Source organism: Cyprinodon tularosa, unplaced genomic scaffold (assembly GCF_016077235.1).
Source record: "Cyprinodon tularosa strain WSP-4 unplaced genomic scaffold, ASM1607723v1 ctg53, whole genome shotgun sequence".
NCBI lineage: Eukaryota > Metazoa > Chordata > Actinopteri > Cyprinodontiformes > Cyprinodontidae > Cyprinodon > Cyprinodon tularosa.
The window spans coordinates 701,422-722,353 of NW_024039263.1; the positions used below are offsets into that span (position 1 = coordinate 701,422).

The window sequence follows — 20,932 nt, forward strand, 5'->3', positions numbered from 1 at the left end:
TCAGAGGGACATAAATGCTCCGATCTGCTTGAGATTTGTTTCTATAACGTTAGCCTCTGGTAGAGGCTAGTTCTGAGTCAACAATGCTTCTTCCAGATGCTGATGGAGAGGGGGCTGGGTTTTGTGTTGCTCTCTCAAGACGGAGGTGGTGGTGGGCGGTTGCGCTGCTATTCAAAGTGGGGGGGCGATTTTCAAAACCTAATCTTCGTCCTCCACACTCAGAAAATCTGTGCTCCCCTCAGAATAAATCGGCCTGTCAGAGTTATATAACATCCAGAAAAATGTGGTTTTGAAACAGCGGAAGGGGTGGGGGGGGGTTGAAATCCATCCAATCAATGAAATAATACATTGAGTCAGCCTTGTAATCCATCTTAGATGAAAAGCCAAAGTTTGCTTTCTAGTCCTCTGCACAAGTGGCGGAAACACTCTAAAGGGAATAAAGAAATGCAGTATTCATTCATGTAGTTACTTAATGAGAACTTTCCACAAGTGACTATTTAATATTCTAATAAGAGAAAGAACCAAAATGAAGACAGTCAGATTTTTAAGTTGCTGATTTGAATTTTGGATGTTGATGATTTGTGCCATTAGATGCACTTTTACAGCACATCTAATATCATTTTATACAACTTATTTATGAAAATAGAATTTCTGATCATAATAGACCTATTTGTTTACTGTAATTTTCGGACTATAAGCCGCGACTTTTTTCCCCATTTTTCGACCTTGAGGCTTATATAACAATGCGGCTTATCTATGGACTTTTACAGCTGACTGCCACTAGTGTAATACCTATTCTATGGATTTTACCATCCACCATGTTGACATCACATTTGCTTCAACACACAAGTACGGTAGCTGCTCGCGGGGGAATGTGGAGGTCCCCTGGAAGCAGACTTCTTACGCGAGTGGTACGAGACAGAACAACAGCAAGAAAGACAGACATTAAACATAAAAAATCTGCGGCTTATAGTCCGGTGCGGCTTGTATATGTACAAATCATGCAACTTAGCTTCTGCGGCTTATAGTCCGAAAGATACGTAAGTTATGTTTTTGCTCTGATAGGCTTTGGATGGCTGAAGTCATTCAAAACAAGGCCAAGCAAGGTCTACGGTCTAAGTTCTTAGTTCTAGTGAGAACACGGGCAGCAGAGTTTTGGATCAGCAGCAGCTTTCTGACTTTTTATGCAAACCTATGAACCCACTCTTGCAGTAATCAATTCTACTAAAGATAAATGCATGAATGAGTTTTTCTAGTTCCTGTTTGGACATTAGCTCTTTAATCCTGGAAATGGTGTTTAGGTGATAAAATGCTGACTTTGTAACTGCCTTTAGATCTGCGTCCATCATGACACCAAGTTGTCGGCCATAATCAGTGGTTTCTAGGTGTTGTAGCTGAAGCTGAGAGCTAACTCTGACCTTATTCTGATAAATTTTCATCCCTTTACTATTCCCTATATTTTTCCTATTTTTGTCATTTTGCTCTTCAAACAGGAGTGGGCTGGGGTTGAAATTCAGCTCGGGAGCTTGGTTTGCAGAGGCATGAGGGATGCAAGTGGAACCCAAATTTTAAGGTGTATACTTTATTTGTAATGTAAAGACCCTTTTTTAACAAATTAAATATTTCAGTTGTTATTGCGTATTTATTTGCAATAAAAACCAACGCTTTATTCTACTATAAATATTTTTCTGCCTGTTTTTACATGTCAAAAACCTTTGGTTTGGAATAAAATCCTTGTATATCAAGAGATTTATTGTTTTGTAAAGGACCTGCTACCAACTCAGTCCTGCACTCTAAACCCCTACCTGTCTGTTTTTGCTGGGCCCTGATTCACTGTCCTGCTTTTTCTCCTCTTCTTTCATCATTTTCTCCTCCTCATTCTTCTGCACCTTTGTATCTGTCTCTTTCTCCTCCCTCTTTTCCTCACACGATTGGCATTTTCCTAAACCACTGATGATAGGTTGGTTTGGCTTGAAAGAGATCAACCTTTCAGGAATCCTCTCAAACCTTCCTGCGCCCTCTTTGCTCTGAAACTTTTATCAGCAAATATGTAGTTTGCTTGAAAAAATCAGATAATGATAATGTTGCACCATTTTGGTCTTTAATATCTTAACTTTGTCTTCTCTGGGTTATTAAACATTAAAAAGTCTGTGATATAAATGCATTTTTGTGTTTCTTCCTTCTTTAATTGGCTGATTTGAAAAAAGCAACTTCCAAGCAGTTCTTGAAGCTCAGTCTTATTGGGTGACCTCAGTGCAAAGTCACAATTAACAAACAGATGTGTTTAAAGGGGTAAGGGGGCTTACCTTATACTATGCTGCAATAAACAATTATTTGACAATAGATATTGAATCGAATAATATAATTGATAATCTGCTGATTCCTTTTTTAAAATAATCGGATAGCCAAAGGTTCCTTAAAGAAGATTTTATACAGAATTAAACAAGGTGAAAATATAACTTTTTGACATGCGGAGTTCTGGATAGAGCATATTGACAGACGAAAGTGTTTTTTAAAATCTTAAATGCAAAATATGTATATATTTTTTCTCAATCTTGGTGTAATTACTGCTTTAAGTGAGTCGCTCTGTCAGCTACAGTAAAGATATGTCTTAGAGACTCTAAACTCCATTTCTCAGTTAACGGATTACTTAATTAGTTGACGATTATTTCAATAATTGATTAATCACTATTAATCTGATTAGTTGTTTCAGCCTTAACTGCTAGTTCAAAAAATGTCCATGCCAGTATCTCTTGTTCCTGATTGAATGATGGGGCCCTTATTATTTACCATTTGTGTGTTTGTTTTTTGGTCCATTTGTATAAGCTTAAGCATTTTCTTCTTTACCATTACAATACCCCATGTTTACCCCATTTCCCATGGCACACTGTAGGCTAAAACTATAAAACCACATCACTCGAGAAGTTCTCCAAGTTTTTTTACCTTAACTGTAAAATGTATGTATTTATTGTATAGTTTTGATTTAATTACCTTTCAGGAGATGTTGTTCTTGATCTAAGAATTTCTGAATACTGAATAAACTGACATTTCACAAACGAATAACTATTAAACCAAGCAATTGTTTCGGCCCTGATCCAACATCAATGCGAAAATTAAAATGAGTCTACACAGTTCAAATAAACACTTTATAAAAAATTCAAATGATGTCACTAGGATTAAAAAAGCAACTGTAAAAATAGGATAGATATATCTGAAATTACTCCAAGTAATTGTTTTGTATAAGAAAGTACAATATTTTATTTTGTGGTGTTGAATAATTCAAGTCCCAGAGAAACAACCCGGACTGTACATCGTTATGACTAATGCCTACAATATATCCTTCAAAAATTGAAACAGTGAGTATTTAAGTGCTCTGGTTACAATGAGGAGTCCTCAGGGTATGCTAATTGATGCTAACCCACTTATGCCATACGGATTTGACAAGCTGCCTGTCTGTGTTGAGAGTTTAACAGCTCACAAGTGAAATGAGACGTCAGCAGCTCTACGGAGCATTTTATTTGTGTTTGTGATGCCTCTTACTTTTCTGATGCCCTCTCATAACCAGTTTGGGATTTCATCACATAGCTTGATGTGTCATCTTATCAACATCAAGACTCTCTCACATTACCATAACTTACATCAGAATTAAACATCTGTGAGTGGGCGAGCGTTGCAGCTCCGCTTATGGGGTTTGGACTGTTAGATATGCAGCGTTTCATGTTTGCCCTCACTGTTTCGCCGTCTGAGGTGGCTATGTGGCTGAACAAGCAGAACGACCAACAGGGATGTCGATATTCGATCCAAAAGCAGGACGCAAGATAGACTGCCTATATTTACTGGATTGGAAAATGGGTATTCTTTATTTACCTTCCAGGCATTTTCTGCCTTGACATTTGATTATGTTTTCCTTATTCCTCGGAGTTTTAGATTTATGACACCATCTCACTGAAGACTCACCTCTTATGGCTCCGCTCTGCACTGTAATCCAGCAACAGGAAGAGCCAATAAAAGAAAAAAAAAAAAGAAAACTTGACATGTAAAGTACCACAATGAATAGCAGTGCAAGGTGTAACAAGATGGATTGCTGTGCTTGAGCTATTGTTTACTCCCAGAGTGGTTGTAAATTAAACAAAAAGGCATCAGTTAGGAGATCTTTTATTAGATCAAAAAACCTCTGTATCCTAAAAACCTTGAGACCTTAATTCAGAAATGACTTTACTATGTAGCTGCTGCAGTTAACAGTATAAGTATTAAGTATTTGTTTAAAAAAAACAAAAAAAATCTTATTTCCAGGGCTGCTTCTTATTCTGACCTCAGTACCATAGAGCTGCAGTCTTATCAGGCTTTGCAGCAACTTAATTACACTCATCAGTTATCATCCATCCATCCATCCATCCATCCATCCATCCATCCATCCATCCATCCATCCATCCATCCATCCATCCATCCATCCATCCATCCATCCATCCATCCAGTGAGACATAGTGGTGTAAGTGTCATAGTGTGTGGATACTTCTCTTCTGCACGGACAGGAAGCTGGTCAGTGTTGCAAATATTTGGAGCTAAATACAGTGCATTTCTGGAGCAAAAGCTGTCAGATTAGGGGCGTGACACTGCAATCAGGGTTGTGGGCCACAGCTTTTACACCTGTCCCTGGTCCAGGCCTCCTAGCATCAAATCTTTCCCATCAACAGGGCAAGAACATTAAACTTACTCAAAACGGTAGAATAAATGACTGGATGCTTGTTGCAACAGTGGGGTTATGTCAAGTCAGACATAGGTGACTGAGACATAATTAAGGAAAAGATTAACTATAACAAAATCAACTTCCCAAAGGGATTCATATTGCCTCAGGACATTGAACACAGAGCAGACTTGCTTTAAAACATTGTTTTTAGGGCTAAAAAAGGGAACTATTACCCCACTTCAAGACTAGCTGAACAGGTAACCAGGTAGATATAAACAGGCAATGTTTTGAATTTAGGCTGATAAATCCTCATTGCTAAAAAGCACAAGCAAGAATATAATTTTTAAAGCACTGTTTGTTTTTAGTAGTGTTGCGTCGATGCTTTTTTTTTTGCCCCAATACCGATACCTGGCTGTGCAGTATTGGCCAATATCGATACCATCTGTTTGAAATTGATGTTTGTGTGTAAAAGACTAATGCAAAGTGAATCTAGTAGAACTTTTTATTGCCTATCTCGAATGGTTGACAATAGTTGAATAAACTTTTGGCTCCCAGAATGGTATTGGTGCCTTATATGTTGGTACTTGCCGATACCGATACCACCATTTTAATACTGGATCGGGGCCCCCTTCCGATACTGGTATCGGTGCAACACTAGTTTTTAGCAAGACACAATTGCTGGAACATATCCCAGACTTCAGCATCTATTAAAGCTGGCTTTTTAACTAAATGACCCACTGCATGTTGGTGCAGTAAGAGAGGAGATTTCTTTATGTGATGTTTAGGTGTTTATCTTCCTGCTGCCAGAAATAAGTGTCCAGAGATACTGGATGTCTGGCTGCAAGCCTTTTTTCCATGTTATCAATGGCAAGGGTAACGTGCCTGGCCGCACATTGAATGCGATGTCATTAGTTTTTATTTATTTTCTCTGCACCTCTCATGAAAATGTATACCGGTAATCCTTACACAAATAAAAAAGACACGTTTTATTAAATCATACAGTATTGCTTTTTAAAATGTTAATAATAAATTATTACCTATTGAATTCAGACCACCAATTCGTATTACAAATATAACAACGAAGGCTAGATAGTTTTTAATTAGGTGTATATTCACTTAGAAAAGTTTTCTTTAATAGCAGTCTACGAGATTTTATAATGTATCACTCAGCTTGCAGTGCTATGTCAGTGAGTGAATGCTTTTTATAAAAAAAAAACCTCAGAGAAATATAAATAAAAACTAATGAAATTAGATAAATGATATTATAAATGGTTCATCCACCTCCATGGATGGGATTATTTCCTGTATACCCACAGTTGTTTTATTTTCTACTCTGATATGTCACAGATTTATGTGATTTATATGTCTAGACAGCAGATTGTGGGCATGTGTGTGTGAAGTGAGGTTGTCTCGCCAATTCAGACACTGTTGAGTTAAGATTTATCAGAGCAGATGTGTTTGTCAGAGCCTCAGTGTGTTTGTTGCGTATTTGTGAGTGAAAACCGGTAAATGTGTGATCATGCGAGGAACGGTTACTTAAACCACAGAAGAAGAGTCGGAGGACCTACACTCACCTTGTAGTGAGTGTAGGTCCTGCGGTGCTGCTGTCTGAGGTTGATGTGATTTACCTGGACAACAAGAGCGACCTCCCTTTTGACCCTACCCTGTGGAGATGGAGTTATTAGATGAAGGGAAAATAAGGAAAATACTCTGTTTTAGTCTTGAATGTGACTAGCTTAAATTTAGATTTTTGGTAAGATGATTAATTTCTACAAATTTACAGAGAACTGCAAAATTTTGGGATTCTTATTGAGATTGCTAAACGGGAACACCGTTTTTTTTTACATTGGCCCCTTGATTTTACGTTATTACATCATGTTCTACTCGCCCATATTAGTTTTGTGTCATTTGGAGCTGTTCTGAAGATATTCGGTTTTTTAATCCGAGTAACATCTTCCTATGGGCAACGAGTTGAAGGCATAACAAAACGAATCATAATTTATTCTTTATGGTACGCCAACATTCATAGCATGCGTTTATTCTTAACAAACTTGCCGTTCATTCAAAGATCTCTTCTCCTATGCATTCTTAACTCAATCAGGGATTCATGAACCAGTTTTTTTGTCTGGTCATGATGTTATCTTTGCATGGTTAACTTGGCTAATCAAAACGAGTGGCTTATAAAACATAAAATGACATTTTCACAAATTTGCAAAGGCATTTACATCATCTACCCGATCTTCTTGCCGGTGTCAGCCATTGTTGAACCTGCCATCAAGACTTTCTTCTTCTTTGAAGCATTGATGTTTTCTGCTGACAGGTGATGACCCTCCAGCTGCTTTATGTTGAGCATCCATTTTCGAGCTGACGCCCTAGCAGGGGTCAGGGACCTTTTATTATGTTGGGGTGAAAAATTCACTGAATGTTCATGAATAGAAATATGTTCCAATGTCATTATAACTGGTTCACATAGGCCTTTTGCAAATTTTAACTGATTCTTAACCAAAGATTCTTGTAAACTGCAATGAATTATTGATAGTACTGGTGCAAATCAAGCTTAATCTCATAATTTATCAATTTTCTAACTGAACCTTGGGGAAAATAAATTGAACCAACATTTCCAAAATTGTTGAAATACTCATAAAACGTAAAATGTTGTTATCCTCTACAATTTATTTTCTTTTCGCTTTGTGTGGATTAGAGGTTTTCTACATTAGCTTGGCACTGCCTGTTTCTCTCATGGCTATTCACTGAGCTTTTACTGCTTTTAACTCTGCTGCCTTTCCTTTAGGACTCCAAAAAAAATTGCTCAGAACTTATCTGTGTATCTTTTTCACAAAAATGTTACTACTTCCATTCACGTTTACTTTTGTGTTTAGCCTGTCTTCTCAAACCTCAGTTCAATCCTGGCAGCAGGTCATTCACACTGAGCATTGTTCTGTTGGAGTTTATTTTTTATTTTTTATTTTTTTTTTTAGTTAAAGGATTTTTTCTCCCCACTGTCGCTACACACATGCTTGGTATGAGGAATTATTACAAAGTCGATAACATAAAACTTTTCAAAAATGAGTTTCTTCTTGACATTATGAATGTGCCAAAGGTCACTGAAAGCTGATGCCTCACATGCTACTGATGGGGGACGCTAAATACAGATACAGCGCATTGCTACAGATAAACTCTCATCTGTCTATTTTTCACAGACACCGAGAAAAATACGAACCAACACTTGCTTAATGTTTTTGCTTCATATAATGGCTATGTAAAGGTAAAGGAAGGCAGGTGCAACATATAATACATTTCTTTGTTGTAGTAAAAATTCATTTGTTTATGAATTCTATATTTTTTTGTAGTTCAGATTGATGCAATCCCATGGTTGCTCCTGTTCTAGTTCATTCACATGACAGACACCCTAATGTATATATGAATAAAAACAAAACAAAAAGCATGATGACATCATTGAAGAGTATGCAAAGAAATGTTTGATCAGAAGAGTGGCGAACAAAATGATGCACACATTGAAGGACGAATGGCAATAGTTGGACAGAAGCCTAATCAGCTGTATCAGTGTATCTAAACACACTAATTATGTATTATGGACCTTAATGAGGGATGGCGCTGATTGTCAGACATTAACTCATCTCCCTCTGAGCCACTCAACTTCTCATTGGCTCTATGTGAGTTGAATTTAATACATCGGCTGCTTGTTTTAGAAATCTGTGCTGCAGCACTATCAACCAAACGCACTCATCCATTTACAGACAAGTACAAATAATCAATGTTGACATGCAGAACATGGAAAACATTTCGGAAAGCTCCACTATAACCTCCTGTGGTTAACTTCCTGACAACAGAAAAAGGGTTGTAGTGACTGACCGGAAGCTTATGGCTTTTCATGAATGTTTTATCAAGCAACGCCACCGATATTCAGTGTGAACACCGGAAAAATTATGTAGAAATTACTAAAAATTTCTTAAATTAAATGTATTTACTCTTAATCTGAGTAGGTAAATTAAATTGTTTGCCAATGGAATGAGTGTTTTCACTCTTAAAATAAGATAATTAGGTAATATGCACTTGAAATAAGACAATACAATTGTGTTTTGTTATTCTAAATGTAAATTTATTCCCTTAACTCCTCAATTCAAGAACAGATGCACCTATTTTAAGAAAAAAAAGACTTATTTTAATGTCAATTTTTTCCAGTGAAGGGTTTCGGGGGAACAAAGAAACTCAAGTGGAACCTGGAGGATCATTTAATATGTATAGAGGGAGCTGTTCTTTTTCCAAAAAAACCCAGCAGTGCTGTTGATCCTCTGTAGCCATATACAAAGAAACAGCGTGTTGCTTTAAGCACCAGTGGCGGTTTAAAATGCATGTATGCAAAAAAAAAGAAAAAGGACAGAGCAATGGGGAAATGTTTTCTCAGTGGTTGGAGTTTACACCACTAAGTGAAGCTTAGGGAAATGTAATGAAAAGTTGGTGTTTCTTTTAAGTCCTGCTTGAAGAGATTCATGATTGTGATGTTGAAGTGTTTGGTGCATTCATGGTGAGTCTTCAATTGTTTTGTACATGTGTTGAGGTGACAAAACCATAAAAGTAAAGTTTAGAAAAAAAAGATCTACACATGTTCAGTTGTTTTACCAAATGCAACAAACCATTGCAAGAGAGCTTTTTATGTCGGTGGTGTAGGAACATCTGCTGTAAAAAAAAATCTCCTTCAAACAATGCGTTTAACACTTTTCGCAGACACGATTTGATCACCATATCAGGCACCACATTTGTTTTTGACAGCCTAATAAATCACTTTACACTAGGGATGCACGATATAATCGGCCCCCTATCGGTATCGGCCTGTATCGGCCTTAAAACTGACATCGGCCACCCCACCGATATTTAACCCGATATTTGATCAGCTTCTGAGTTTCTAAAGTCAAAAAAAAAAAACTGTAAAATTGTACAGAGAGGAACGACGTAGAGTCAGAAATAACTTATGATGTGATCTCTAGTTATTTAGACAGTCTAAGAAATGTCATGAGATCAACACTTACAAACCTATGCTGTGATCGTGCCCCCCTCAGTGAAAACTCTGTATGAGAAATTCAAATTAGATTAATTACATCAGACATTATTCTATCAGTGTTAAAATCCCCTTTGTTGATCATCGTTTTAAAAATAAATTCATGAATGTTAATTTTTCCTAACAAAAAGATAATATCGGTCAAACGACTGACATCCTGCTGGGTAGGTTAAAAGAAAAATTATATTGAGTAGGTTTTCGTGACATTTATAAGTCACTACGGATTTGCCTTTTTAAAACAACAACTCTGAGAATATTGTAAATATTATTAGTCTTTATATGAATTGACTAAAAATGTTAGCATGTCGACAAGCATTCTGTTGGAAACTAAACAACCATTTTAAACAGGTTAAATGTTAATGAAAGATGATTTATTTCATGTTCACACATACATAAGGAGAATGAGTCTTTTTTATTATTATTTTGAAGCTGAAATTGTAAGTTAGAACCTTCTTTCCATCCATCCATCCAGGCTTTTTATTTTAAATAAATAAAAACTTTATGGACTGTAAAAATTAGATGTTGGTTAAATCTGAAAAATAAAAATATGTAGGGATCCTCTAAATAGATAAAAACTAATCTTGCTCCACTTGACAGCCTTAATGTGAAACGCTGTAGAATCAGTTGTTTGATTCTAGTAGAGTACCTAATTTGACTATTTATAGCACATAATTACTAATTTAAATGAGAAAAAAGGAAAAGAAAAGAGGAACCATAGAATGGAGGCATAAAAGCAGAGCACAGTAAACTAGGACGACCAGATGGATTGTATCTGAAACCAATAAGACTCTTTGTAAAACCAAATGCATCGCTCTTTTTTCTAGAGGCGCCCCCCCCCCATAATTCTAAGAGTCAAAAATTTCTCAGATTTAATCAGTGCACTGCAAAACGATCTTAAAATGAGTAAAAAAAAATCTTAATATAAGTGTATTTACCCTTAATTTGAGTTGGTAAATAAGATGATCTGTCAATGGAATAAGTATGTGTAGCCATAAAGTAAGATCATTTGATATTATACACTTGAAATAAAGAGACTGCAGCTGTTTTTTTCTTATAAATATATATTTAATTAAATGTAAATTGTCTCATTTTATCGGCAAAATTCCTTAATTACCTTTATATTCAAGAAAAACTGCACTTAAGAAAGATTTAAATATTTGCAGTGTGATCAACAGATTAAGGGGCTGATACCGATTAGTTTCGATCAGCAGCCAGTAGCTTAAAATGAACATGGACGCTGCACACGGTACGTACATGATCTTTAGTGTTACCTTTCAGTTCTATCACGTAATTACAGTGTGATGTTGGGCAGCTGTGCAGCTTCAAACAGGCGCGCACACACATCCACATGTTGTGTTGTCTCTCAGTTTCTGCTGGGCAGACACATCCCTCATCCTGCTTTAATTGGACTGTAGTGACTCAGTTGATCCAGAGGAGCAGCCATGCCCAGCCAGGGCAGGTTTATTAGCCTCCATCAAAGGGGCTCTGTCAGCCTTGATCATCTGAGGTTACATGGCTCTACATGGCTCCTGCTGAGTGTTTCACCTCTAGTCTGTGAGCACACTGTGGGTACTGCAACCTCACATAAGATAGTTATTTATTTTAGGCCTTTTCATTTACCTATATGCAGTGGCGGTTCTAGATCAAATATACTAGGGGGCCAGGAGGGGGCCAGCCTGTTTTCATGGGTGCACAGAAAAGCATGAAATAAAAAAAAAAAAGGGGCAAGGGATTCAAATATATGAAGAGAGCTGCATTAAGTGAAATTGATATTCAAATAGGTTTAATTAAGATCCTATTTCTTATTAGGTTAATATACATTTATAATTTAGTAATTTTACATATTTTTGACTTAATGTAAGTCAAAATTACCATTTTTTGAAATAAAATCTGAATTAGAACTCGAGAAAAACTGAAAAATTCAGCTGTAAAAATTAGAGCATTTTTTTTACATTTTTTTTTGTTCAAAAAAAACATTTTACAGATGAAAACTGAGATCCTATCTCAACACCACTGAAGCTATCACCTTATTGTATTTAAATAGTAAAACAGAATTTGTAAAGAAAAAAAAATGAAATAAAGCCAATGGACCTATCAGTAACCCTGTCTGTTCCAGTGCATATATTATGAGTATTATGTCTTCAGTACAGGGGCCATAATAGGGGCCAAGACATGATCTACAAGGGCACTGGCCCCCGTTGGCCCCTGTGTAGAACCGCCCGTGCCTCTATGAGCCATATTTCTTTATGCATACTGCCCTTTTCAATGGTTGTGCTCTGTTTTTGCTTTTTTTAACAAATGATGGGTATAACTGGGATGTTCTTGTCAGAATAAGGAGCGCACTGCTGGTACGGTGGATCGATGCCAAAGTTTTAGCCTATCTTTAAAATGTAATATTCTGTCCAATTATTGTTACAAACCTCACTGTATTTTGGGGGATTAGAAGATATATGACAAAAAAACAAACTGACACACAACTGTGAATTGGGAGAAAAAGTAGATATGGTTTTAAAGGGTTTCTTTAACAATCATAATTCTATATAAGATATTAATTCTATATTTAGATATATTAGATACTCTGAACTTTGACTGGACCATTATAGCACATGGATACGCTATAATCTAAACCTCTGAATTGAATATTTTTGCTGTGTGTTGAGGTTAGGCCAAATTTGACTAGCTCTACTGTGTTTTCTGTACAAAAGTATCCCCCAGAATGATGCTGCCACCACCATATTCCTACTTAGGGATTGTTGTCAGGATGACATATAGTGTCTCCTTTCTTTATTTTGTATCTTGAGGACCTGAAAACCTTCTTCCATAAGGTTTTTGAAATTGTCACGCACATTGCTTTTGTAAAAGTATAAACAGGCTTTTTCCAATAGTTGATTTATTATTCCTACTCATCCTTAAAAGTCCAGAGGATGCTGATTTATAATAATGATGCATCTTCTATGCCTTCACTAAACAACAGAGATGAAATACATTAAGGTGGATGCTATTACTAATTAGGGGCCTTCTGAAGGCTCTTGTTCTGAGGCTTTTTTAAGGGAGTCAAATTAAAAGGGGTTAATCAAAATTCACATATCCCTTTGAGACTTTAAGTAGCCATTAAAAATCTTGTATAATTTCCACCCAATTCAGATTTATATGTTACTTTGTGTCAATCTATTACAGAAAAGTCCAATAAATATTTTTATTTGTTTGGCTCTAACAGGGCAAATTGTATAGAAGATGAATGAAAAATGAATACTTTTGCAATTTAATTTAAGTTGTCCTAATTTGGGTTTGTAAATGCATGACTAATAAAGTCGGTGAAGCAAAAAAGCATTCGCTTCACTGCTTGTCCCTCCTGAAAGCTGCAACAAGAAAACCCTCAGCGCACTTAGTGGCTCCTCTGTTTCGAAAAAAACAAAACAAAACAACCTAGTTTTATTATGGATTGCTTGAAATTTAAACCTGATAACACAGCAAGAACACGGCGCCAAAATATTTTCCCGTGTGATTGTAAAAACGTGCAACACCAATACAAACATAAGTCTCATTTGGCTGGAAGCTGAATGACCAAAGCTGCATGTAAAACGAATGACTGAACGCCTTAAAATAGACTCTACTGTATGTGTCAGGTTTTGTTCTTGTTATTTACTAAGTACACAGAAAAATATAGTCTTAACACGACATCATTTGGTTTTAATTCAGATAAAGTTATTTGTGTTCCACCACAAATCTCACCACAAGGCACTTTACAAACAAACTGCTCCTATTAATGCTGATTTAATATCTAATCTACACGTGGGAGTTGCTGCCTTTGCCTGACATCATTTTTAGCAAGCATTTGATGACAGTAGAAACTCTTTTAATTTATATATATAGACCTTCAACAAAATGAAGCTTGTAAAAAGCAGCCATTGATCCAACAAATGTTCTGAGGAGAGGAATGGATAGATTAAAGGCTTAGTTTTGTAATTTCCAATGCAGAATTGAGATTGAGAGACACAACATTTTTAACTTTTACAATTCATGCAGCTTTTCTCCCTGCACCTCATTCTCTGGTTGACAGTAGCAGGGGAATTATGACAGACCACCAGCTTACACCATGGATGTCCAAAAAGAAAATAAAGCTCTTTTAAACATTTTCACAGCCAGTCTTTGCAAAAGAGACAGACATTCAGTACAGTTTTTGCTGCTGATTGTGTAAATTAGCAAGTGGCACCTGCCGATCATGTCAATCTTTTAGCCAATTGCATTTTTGTCATTGTCCCCAAGTCTTACACCACTAATGCCCAGATTTTCATCCACTTGTTCATCCATGAGAGCTACTAAAACAGACACAATTATAGCTATAGGATCCCTCTGCAGCTTCTTTGTTTTACAACTAGCAGAGTTACTGTAACTGATAAATGCGCAGGCAGACAGACAAAAAAAGCAGATCCGCGGACGGACGTAAAACTGGGAAAACAGTGCAATAATAACTTCTTCATGTCTCTAACTACGTTGTTTGCTGTTTTATATCTTAGGGTTAGGGTCAGGGTTAGGATTAATTGTATTTTAAATTCTATGTTCTTGAATGGTGCGTAAGATGCGCATGCGCATACAACGAGAAGAACGTCCAAAACGTACGAAATTACGGTGCATAACTTTTCAAACGATTTCAGACGAACTCATAATGAGAATTACACTGATAGAGATTATACCAGCTGAAATAGACTGAATACAGCAAGTGGCACATGCCGATCATGTCAATCTTTTAGCCAATTGCATTTCTGTCATTGTCCCCAAGTCTTACACCACTAATGCCCAGATTTTCATCCACTTGTTTATCCATGAGAGCTACTAAAGCAGACACAATTATAGCTATAGGATCCCTCTGCAGCTTTTTTGTTTTACAACTAGCAGAGTTAACTGATAAATGCGCAGGCAGACAGACAAACAAAGAAGATCCGCGGACGGACGTAAAACTGGGAAAAACAGTGCAATAATCACTTCTTCATGTCTCTAACTATGTTGCTTGCTGTTTTATATCTTAGGGTTAGGGCCAATTGTATTTTAAATTCTATGTTCTTGAATGGTGCGTAAGATGCGCATGCGCATACGACGAAAAGAATGTCCAAAACGTACGAAATTACGGTGCATAACTTTTCAAACGATTTCAGACGAACTCATAATGAGAATTACACTGATAGAGATTATACCAGCTGAAATAGACTGAATACAGTAGCAGGCTATAACTACATTTACCATTTTTTTTGCTTCAGCCTGCTACTTTTGGTTGGCATCATGCACATCACTGCATTTCATTGGTTCGAAACATATCCGTATTCTAGGCTAATCTTGCTTGCAAGGTAAGGGCAAGGGTGCAAGCATAAACCAGGCTTAAAGCAGGTATGTAGTGGGCCTGCTGTACTTTTTTATGAAAAATAACCGTCAAAAAGTAAACAGGTTATTGGAGTCACTGGGAACAAAAGTTATGTCAATATTCTGTCTTCATTTGTAAAAAAAACTTTCCTTCACACTGCATTTTTATCAGGGAATCATTTTTATATTAATAATGGATGGAACATGAGCACACCAAACATTATTATAACATACAATACGCAGTGAGTTCTATGGTGGATCTCAGCTACTGTAACCCTGTCTTCAACCAGTGGTGTAAGAAAAACTCTGCTCTCAGTTACAAAGAATTGACTCCACAGTTTTCTATTCAAATATTCAACTGAACAATCAGCCAGCAAAGGCTTCAAGATCATTAAACTGTTGATCTGAGCCGGGTACCGAGTGCATTTCTAAAGCGGTAGAGAGCCGAACAATTGACCTTGCACCAGCTAACGCTACATTACATTTCCAAGTAAGAAAAAGGTTTAATTGAAGACTTGAAGCAGATCAAGAATACCATAGAAACAGAAACACTACTGTTGGAACACATCAGATGTATGTAATAAAGGCTAAACTCCCAAATATCTCATTGCAATCATAATCTCTAATATCATTAGCTAACATCTGAGTCTTGACAAATCTAATTCATGAGTCTGAGGCTGAGTCTCTAGTTTGACACAGATGGTAATTTGACTTCGGGAATGTGTGACTCATAAAGTCAGCGAAGCCACAAATTGTAGCACCTCACTGCTTATTCCCAAGAGTCCCCTAAAAACTACAGCTGGAAATCCTCCAGACATCCTCAGCCTCTGAACGTGCTGTACCTGCAAACTGGCAACCAGATGTCATACACTTCCTTCATTAGTGGAGAGATCAGTATTCATCATGACAGTGCATCAAAGAGTTTCTGTAGAAGGAAGAACCTCTGACCCATTGATGTGTCGTTTTTCCATTGCAGCAACCACCATAACTTGTACTGATGAAGCCGGATGTTACATTGTCTGTTTTTGACATTTTTATTTATTAAAAATTTTGCAGACCAACAATTATGGACTAAAATTGGATAACATTTGAACGAAAAATATTTTAAACCTGGGATGCAGTATTGCATGGTTTGCATGACTTTAAAGGCTTGCTTAAATTTTTTTTTTTTGTATTTTTCCAAACTCCAGGTCTTGCATAATTGACCTACCAATACAAATGTCAGTTTTCATTAAATGTTGACCCACCACATAATTTATATTTCAAAAAAGTTTTCAGAATTTTTAGATCCTGTATGCTCTATGTCAGATGGAGGTTTAGAGCTTTAAATGATAAAACTGTGCTGTAATTAAGTTCAGCTTGTTGCAGTCTGAATAACCAGCTGCCAAATCATAATAGAAAATAGTTTTGTATCTATTATGCTTCTCAGAGTGTTTGTTATAACACATCACTGGTAATGAAAATAACTATTTTGGAGCTTTCTTCACACAGAAACATCCAACTGTAGACTGATGATTGGTTGTTATCCATAAAGCACCATATTTTCAGATCTCAAAGGAGGATTTCTTCGTTTTTTTCTTCTTTTTTTTGCCAATTATTCATTTTTAGTCATAGTCTGTTATATTTTCAGTTCAGTGTAGTTCAGTTTAATCATATAGCGCCAATTCACAACACATGTAATCTCAAGGCACTTTACAATTCACCAGATCATACAGTCAAATTGATTCAACATTTTCTTTCTAAGGAAAACCAGTTGATTGTATCGACTCATTGACTCGAATGCAATCCCTCACACTAAGCATGCTTGTAGCGACAGTGGAGAGGAAAACTGCCTTTAAACAGGAAGAAACCACCAGGAGAATCAGGCTCAGTGTGAACGGCCATCTGCCGAGGTCGACTGGGGTTCAAGACAGAAGCAGAGATACAAAAAGCAACTGTAAAAGGCGGCCCCTTCCAGTAAACACACTGTCAGAAGATGAAGAGAGCACATCCAGCCAGTCACAGTCAGAGAAAAAAAACTTCGCTGAAAAACAGGACTATCTCCAACATCTTCAAACAAAGGTGACAGCTGATATTTCTCTCCAGAGTGGTGTCATAGCAACAGGAACAGACGAGGCAAAGCTACTATGAGAAAAAGCAGAGAGACCATAAAGTTAGAGATTGAAGTAAAAGATTCTGCAGATTGGGAGAATAGAGATAGAATGAAGCAGAATGATGAAAAAGGGGTCCATATGTCCTCCAGAAGTCTAAGCCTATAGCAGCATAACTATAGCGATAGCTCAGATACACTCTTTCATACTCATCTTCTTAAGCTCTGTTTACATGACAACTAGGACATTTTTCCGTTTGTGACATTTTAAGTATGATCTGTGTTTACCAGTTAAAGTGGGTGATTCCCCTGCCATGCCACTAGTTGGCAGTATGCTCCTTCAAAACACTAAATCCTTAAGCGAATGCGCATATATTTACAGATGAAGTCTGTGCTTTGTTCTTTATACAAACTTTATACAAACTTCATCAATTAATCTGAGTTTTTTGCACGAATTCCAAATTTTCTTCAGCTCCTTTTCTTTATTTTTCGTTTTTGCCACAATACAGTATGTACCGCAGCTTTTTAAGTTCCCTACAGGGTGTAATAAACCCATTCCCTTACATTTCATTAGGACTGACCGTGGGCATTGTACTCTCTCAGCAGATAAGGTACTTCTAAGGACCAAATGTGATTAGTAATTGTGCGCCCAGTGTATGCCTTGGCACCCAAGGCAATAAGATTATAAGCATTAAATGTTATTTTTTCACCCTGGATTTGGTCTCTCAGGCTAGAAGCTGTCGTGTATATATGAGCGGGCCGTGGGAGTTGGAAATAATGTATTTAGAACATGTTGATGTGTACTTTTCCTGATATAGAAAAACGCACCATTTACTTCCTGTGGATTTGGCTTGGTTTTGTTGGAGTTTAAAGTCAGTGTGTACAAGTTAATCAATCTTCTGATGATTTTCAGTCATTCGCTCTTACAGAGCTGCATGCAGCCGCATTCACACCATGTCCTCCCAGCATTCACTTTCCCTCCTACTGATATTCCCCTTTGATCAGAAGCTGAAGCTAACAAAATCCCCTCTTATTCGCTTACCGTACTCTGTTGGAAACACGCTGGGAGTGACTGAATGTTTGGGAACATTCTAAATGGATTGATGAAAGATGAAAATGTCAGTCACTTTCATCACCCACCCCAGAAATGACGGATGTGGCACATGTAGTGTAACAGATCCACATAGGTCTACCTATTAGGCATTACTAAGAGTTTCAACCTGGATACTAATTCAAAAAACAGCTTCCAGAGTTGTGTTGGTTTGGAGCTGGGAGTACGTTGGCTGGAACAACATGATCCTCGGAATACCACTGTTTACTCCATTTGCTGGAGCAGAGGTGGGAGGGAGGGGAAAGCCAGCTGTGTGATCAGTATTGATCGTGCAGAGCTCGCTGCGGGGCAGATTTGTCCATGTTACATCTGTGATGTATTTGGTGTGAATGAAAGTGTGCAGCCATGACCTATGACTGGATGTGTGGTGTGGAAGGGTCGTCTGGGGGAAGTGGCAAAGCAGAAATGAGGGATATCAAAGGTTTTTACAAAAGGAGAGTTCAGGGGTGATTCGTCAAACTGACGGCGACGTGTGCATAGTAAGGGTCAAAAGAAGGGTAGAGACAGGAGCCTAGCGGCGTGAAATTATAGACTGGCAGTAATCATGCAAACCCCTGATCAATTACTCTTTTGGCAATGTTTTATTTTTATATGTATGAAGCAGAGTTTGTTTCTGCCTCTAACATCTGCACATAAAATATTGTTGATTTTTCATGAAGTCCAATAGATGCTTTGTTTTATTTATTATCTTTTGACAAATAAAGCTCAAACAAAGCTTGGTTTTGATCCCCTCTTGTAAACATTTTATTGATCTCACACTGGAGAAATCTACCTTTGGGAGCAGAGGGCTGCCATCGTGGGACGTGCAGGGAGTAGTGTGGGGTTAGGGGTCTTTGCACAGAGACCCAGAGTGGCAGTCTGTGGGAGTGGGGCTCGAACTCAGAACCTCAGGATTCCAAGCTCTATGCCCTAACCACTAGGCCACAGCTCCTACCTACCTGATTAATAAATTGTTTTAGTTTATATCTTTATATACTTTACCTGACAAACATTAAAAAACAAAAACAGTGTAGTCCAGTCTAAGGCAAGACATGAAGAGCATTAATTAGAGAAGCAGCCAAGAGCCTTATGGGAATTGTGTGGGGGCTGTAGAGATCGACCAGTCGGGTAGGAGAATCTGCTAACAGGAGAAGTGTTAGACATGAATTTGTTATTGTTAAAAGAAACCTAGAAGAAATACTTAAACTTAAAATAATTCAGTTGTATTGTACACGACTGGACAGAAGTAACAGTCTTTAGATGTTTAAGAAATACCAAAAAAAAGACTTGGAGGTTTTTAAAGCTGTGCATTTCATGCAGTTTCAGACATTTGTTTGGAGCTAAAGCCATTAATCATGTTCCTTCTATGATTTGTATAATCTTTTTTTTTTTGTCCTATAAAATCTCAATAAATACACTGGATGCTAAGTGGATCAAGATTTAAAAAGAAGCAGACTCCAACCTGGACAGGATTGGTTCTTTAATCTCGCCTAGCCTCATCAAACCAGAAGATTCTTACTTTAACTGCATCTACTATTAAAAGTTTGAGTGCAAAAAATTTACTGTGGTGAGGGATGGCAACAATATGGTTCTTTTTAAAAAATATATAAATTAATAGGGGCTCAGTTTTACCTGAAGTATTTGAAAATGCTGCCCTCTTGTGTCCATACTTATAAATGAAGTATTACAAAGTTTTTATTCCTCCCTTTGAAGCATTTTATAGATCATAAATGTCTCTTTATATTTCCAGGTGATGGTCACACTGTCCAAACTTTCCCACACAAGCATCGCACAACAAACTGGAATCAGGTCTGTTGCAATTATTATAGTTGACACACAAAAACATGACTATTAATTGTTTTATAAAAATTGTTTGCTTCCCTTCCACAGACCTTTTCCTACAGAGGAGAGAGAGGAAGAAGATGAGGACATCTACAACCACCTAGAGGACCTAATCGAGTAGGTTTCCTCCACTTACCCGCTTCTGCTCTTTTATTAGACTTACTTATGTCAATTTAGTTTAATCTTTTTCTGCCTGTGAAAACCCAACTAAACGTTGCAGATTAGGGCAGCATTTGTTCCCTGGGTGTTGACTGGAAGGCAGCCACCTCCTCCGCTGCTCTCAGTGTGCGCTCAGCCCCCCCACAGCTTTTCGCAGTTTACCACAAGTTGTGTGGGACTGGGCTTTCATCATTTGTTATTCACGCCCTAATTAGCACAAACTTATGAGCCGATCTTTGCTAAATAACAGATTTTGAAACAAAATAACTGCTAATACTTAGATATGCCAGAAATTATATTATTAATTTAATTTCTTGGCCCGTAGCACAGAGAATAAAGAATAAAAACTATCAAGTCATGATTTTTTTTATTTGCAATGACTTCATCGAAGTATGTTGTGAGATTTATGATGTTTTGGGATTAAAAACAAAGCATATAGTTATATAGTATTACATAATCTGCAATAACTTCAAATAGGTCAGCTGGTGCGTATCTACTGCTGTAAATCCTTTATCTGAACACAGTGCACCGAAATAACACAGTAGCCCTTTTAATATCGATTCTCTGCTGATGTAGTTGCGAATATTATTGGAACCAGTCTGCCAACTGCCATCCATGTTCTTTTTTTTTTTG

At 37.2% G+C, this 20,932-nt stretch overlaps 1 protein-coding gene across 5 annotated transcripts in view; it reads left to right on the forward strand.

Annotated features, from left to right (window-relative positions):
- The window catches only part of LOC119795991 (guanine nucleotide exchange factor VAV3), a 142,087-nt gene that overhangs the window by 54,933 nt on the left and 66,222 nt on the right, over nt 1–20,932 (forward strand). For all 5 annotated transcript variants that reach the window (XM_038304272.1, XM_038304273.1, XM_038304274.1 and 2 more), the window contains exons 3-4: nt 20,049–20,107; nt 20,189–20,257. In XM_038304272.1, the coding sequence (XP_038160200.1) occupies nt 20,049–20,107; nt 20,189–20,257 (128 nt within the window). The remainder of the gene's footprint in view (nt 1–20,048; nt 20,108–20,188; nt 20,258–20,932) is intronic.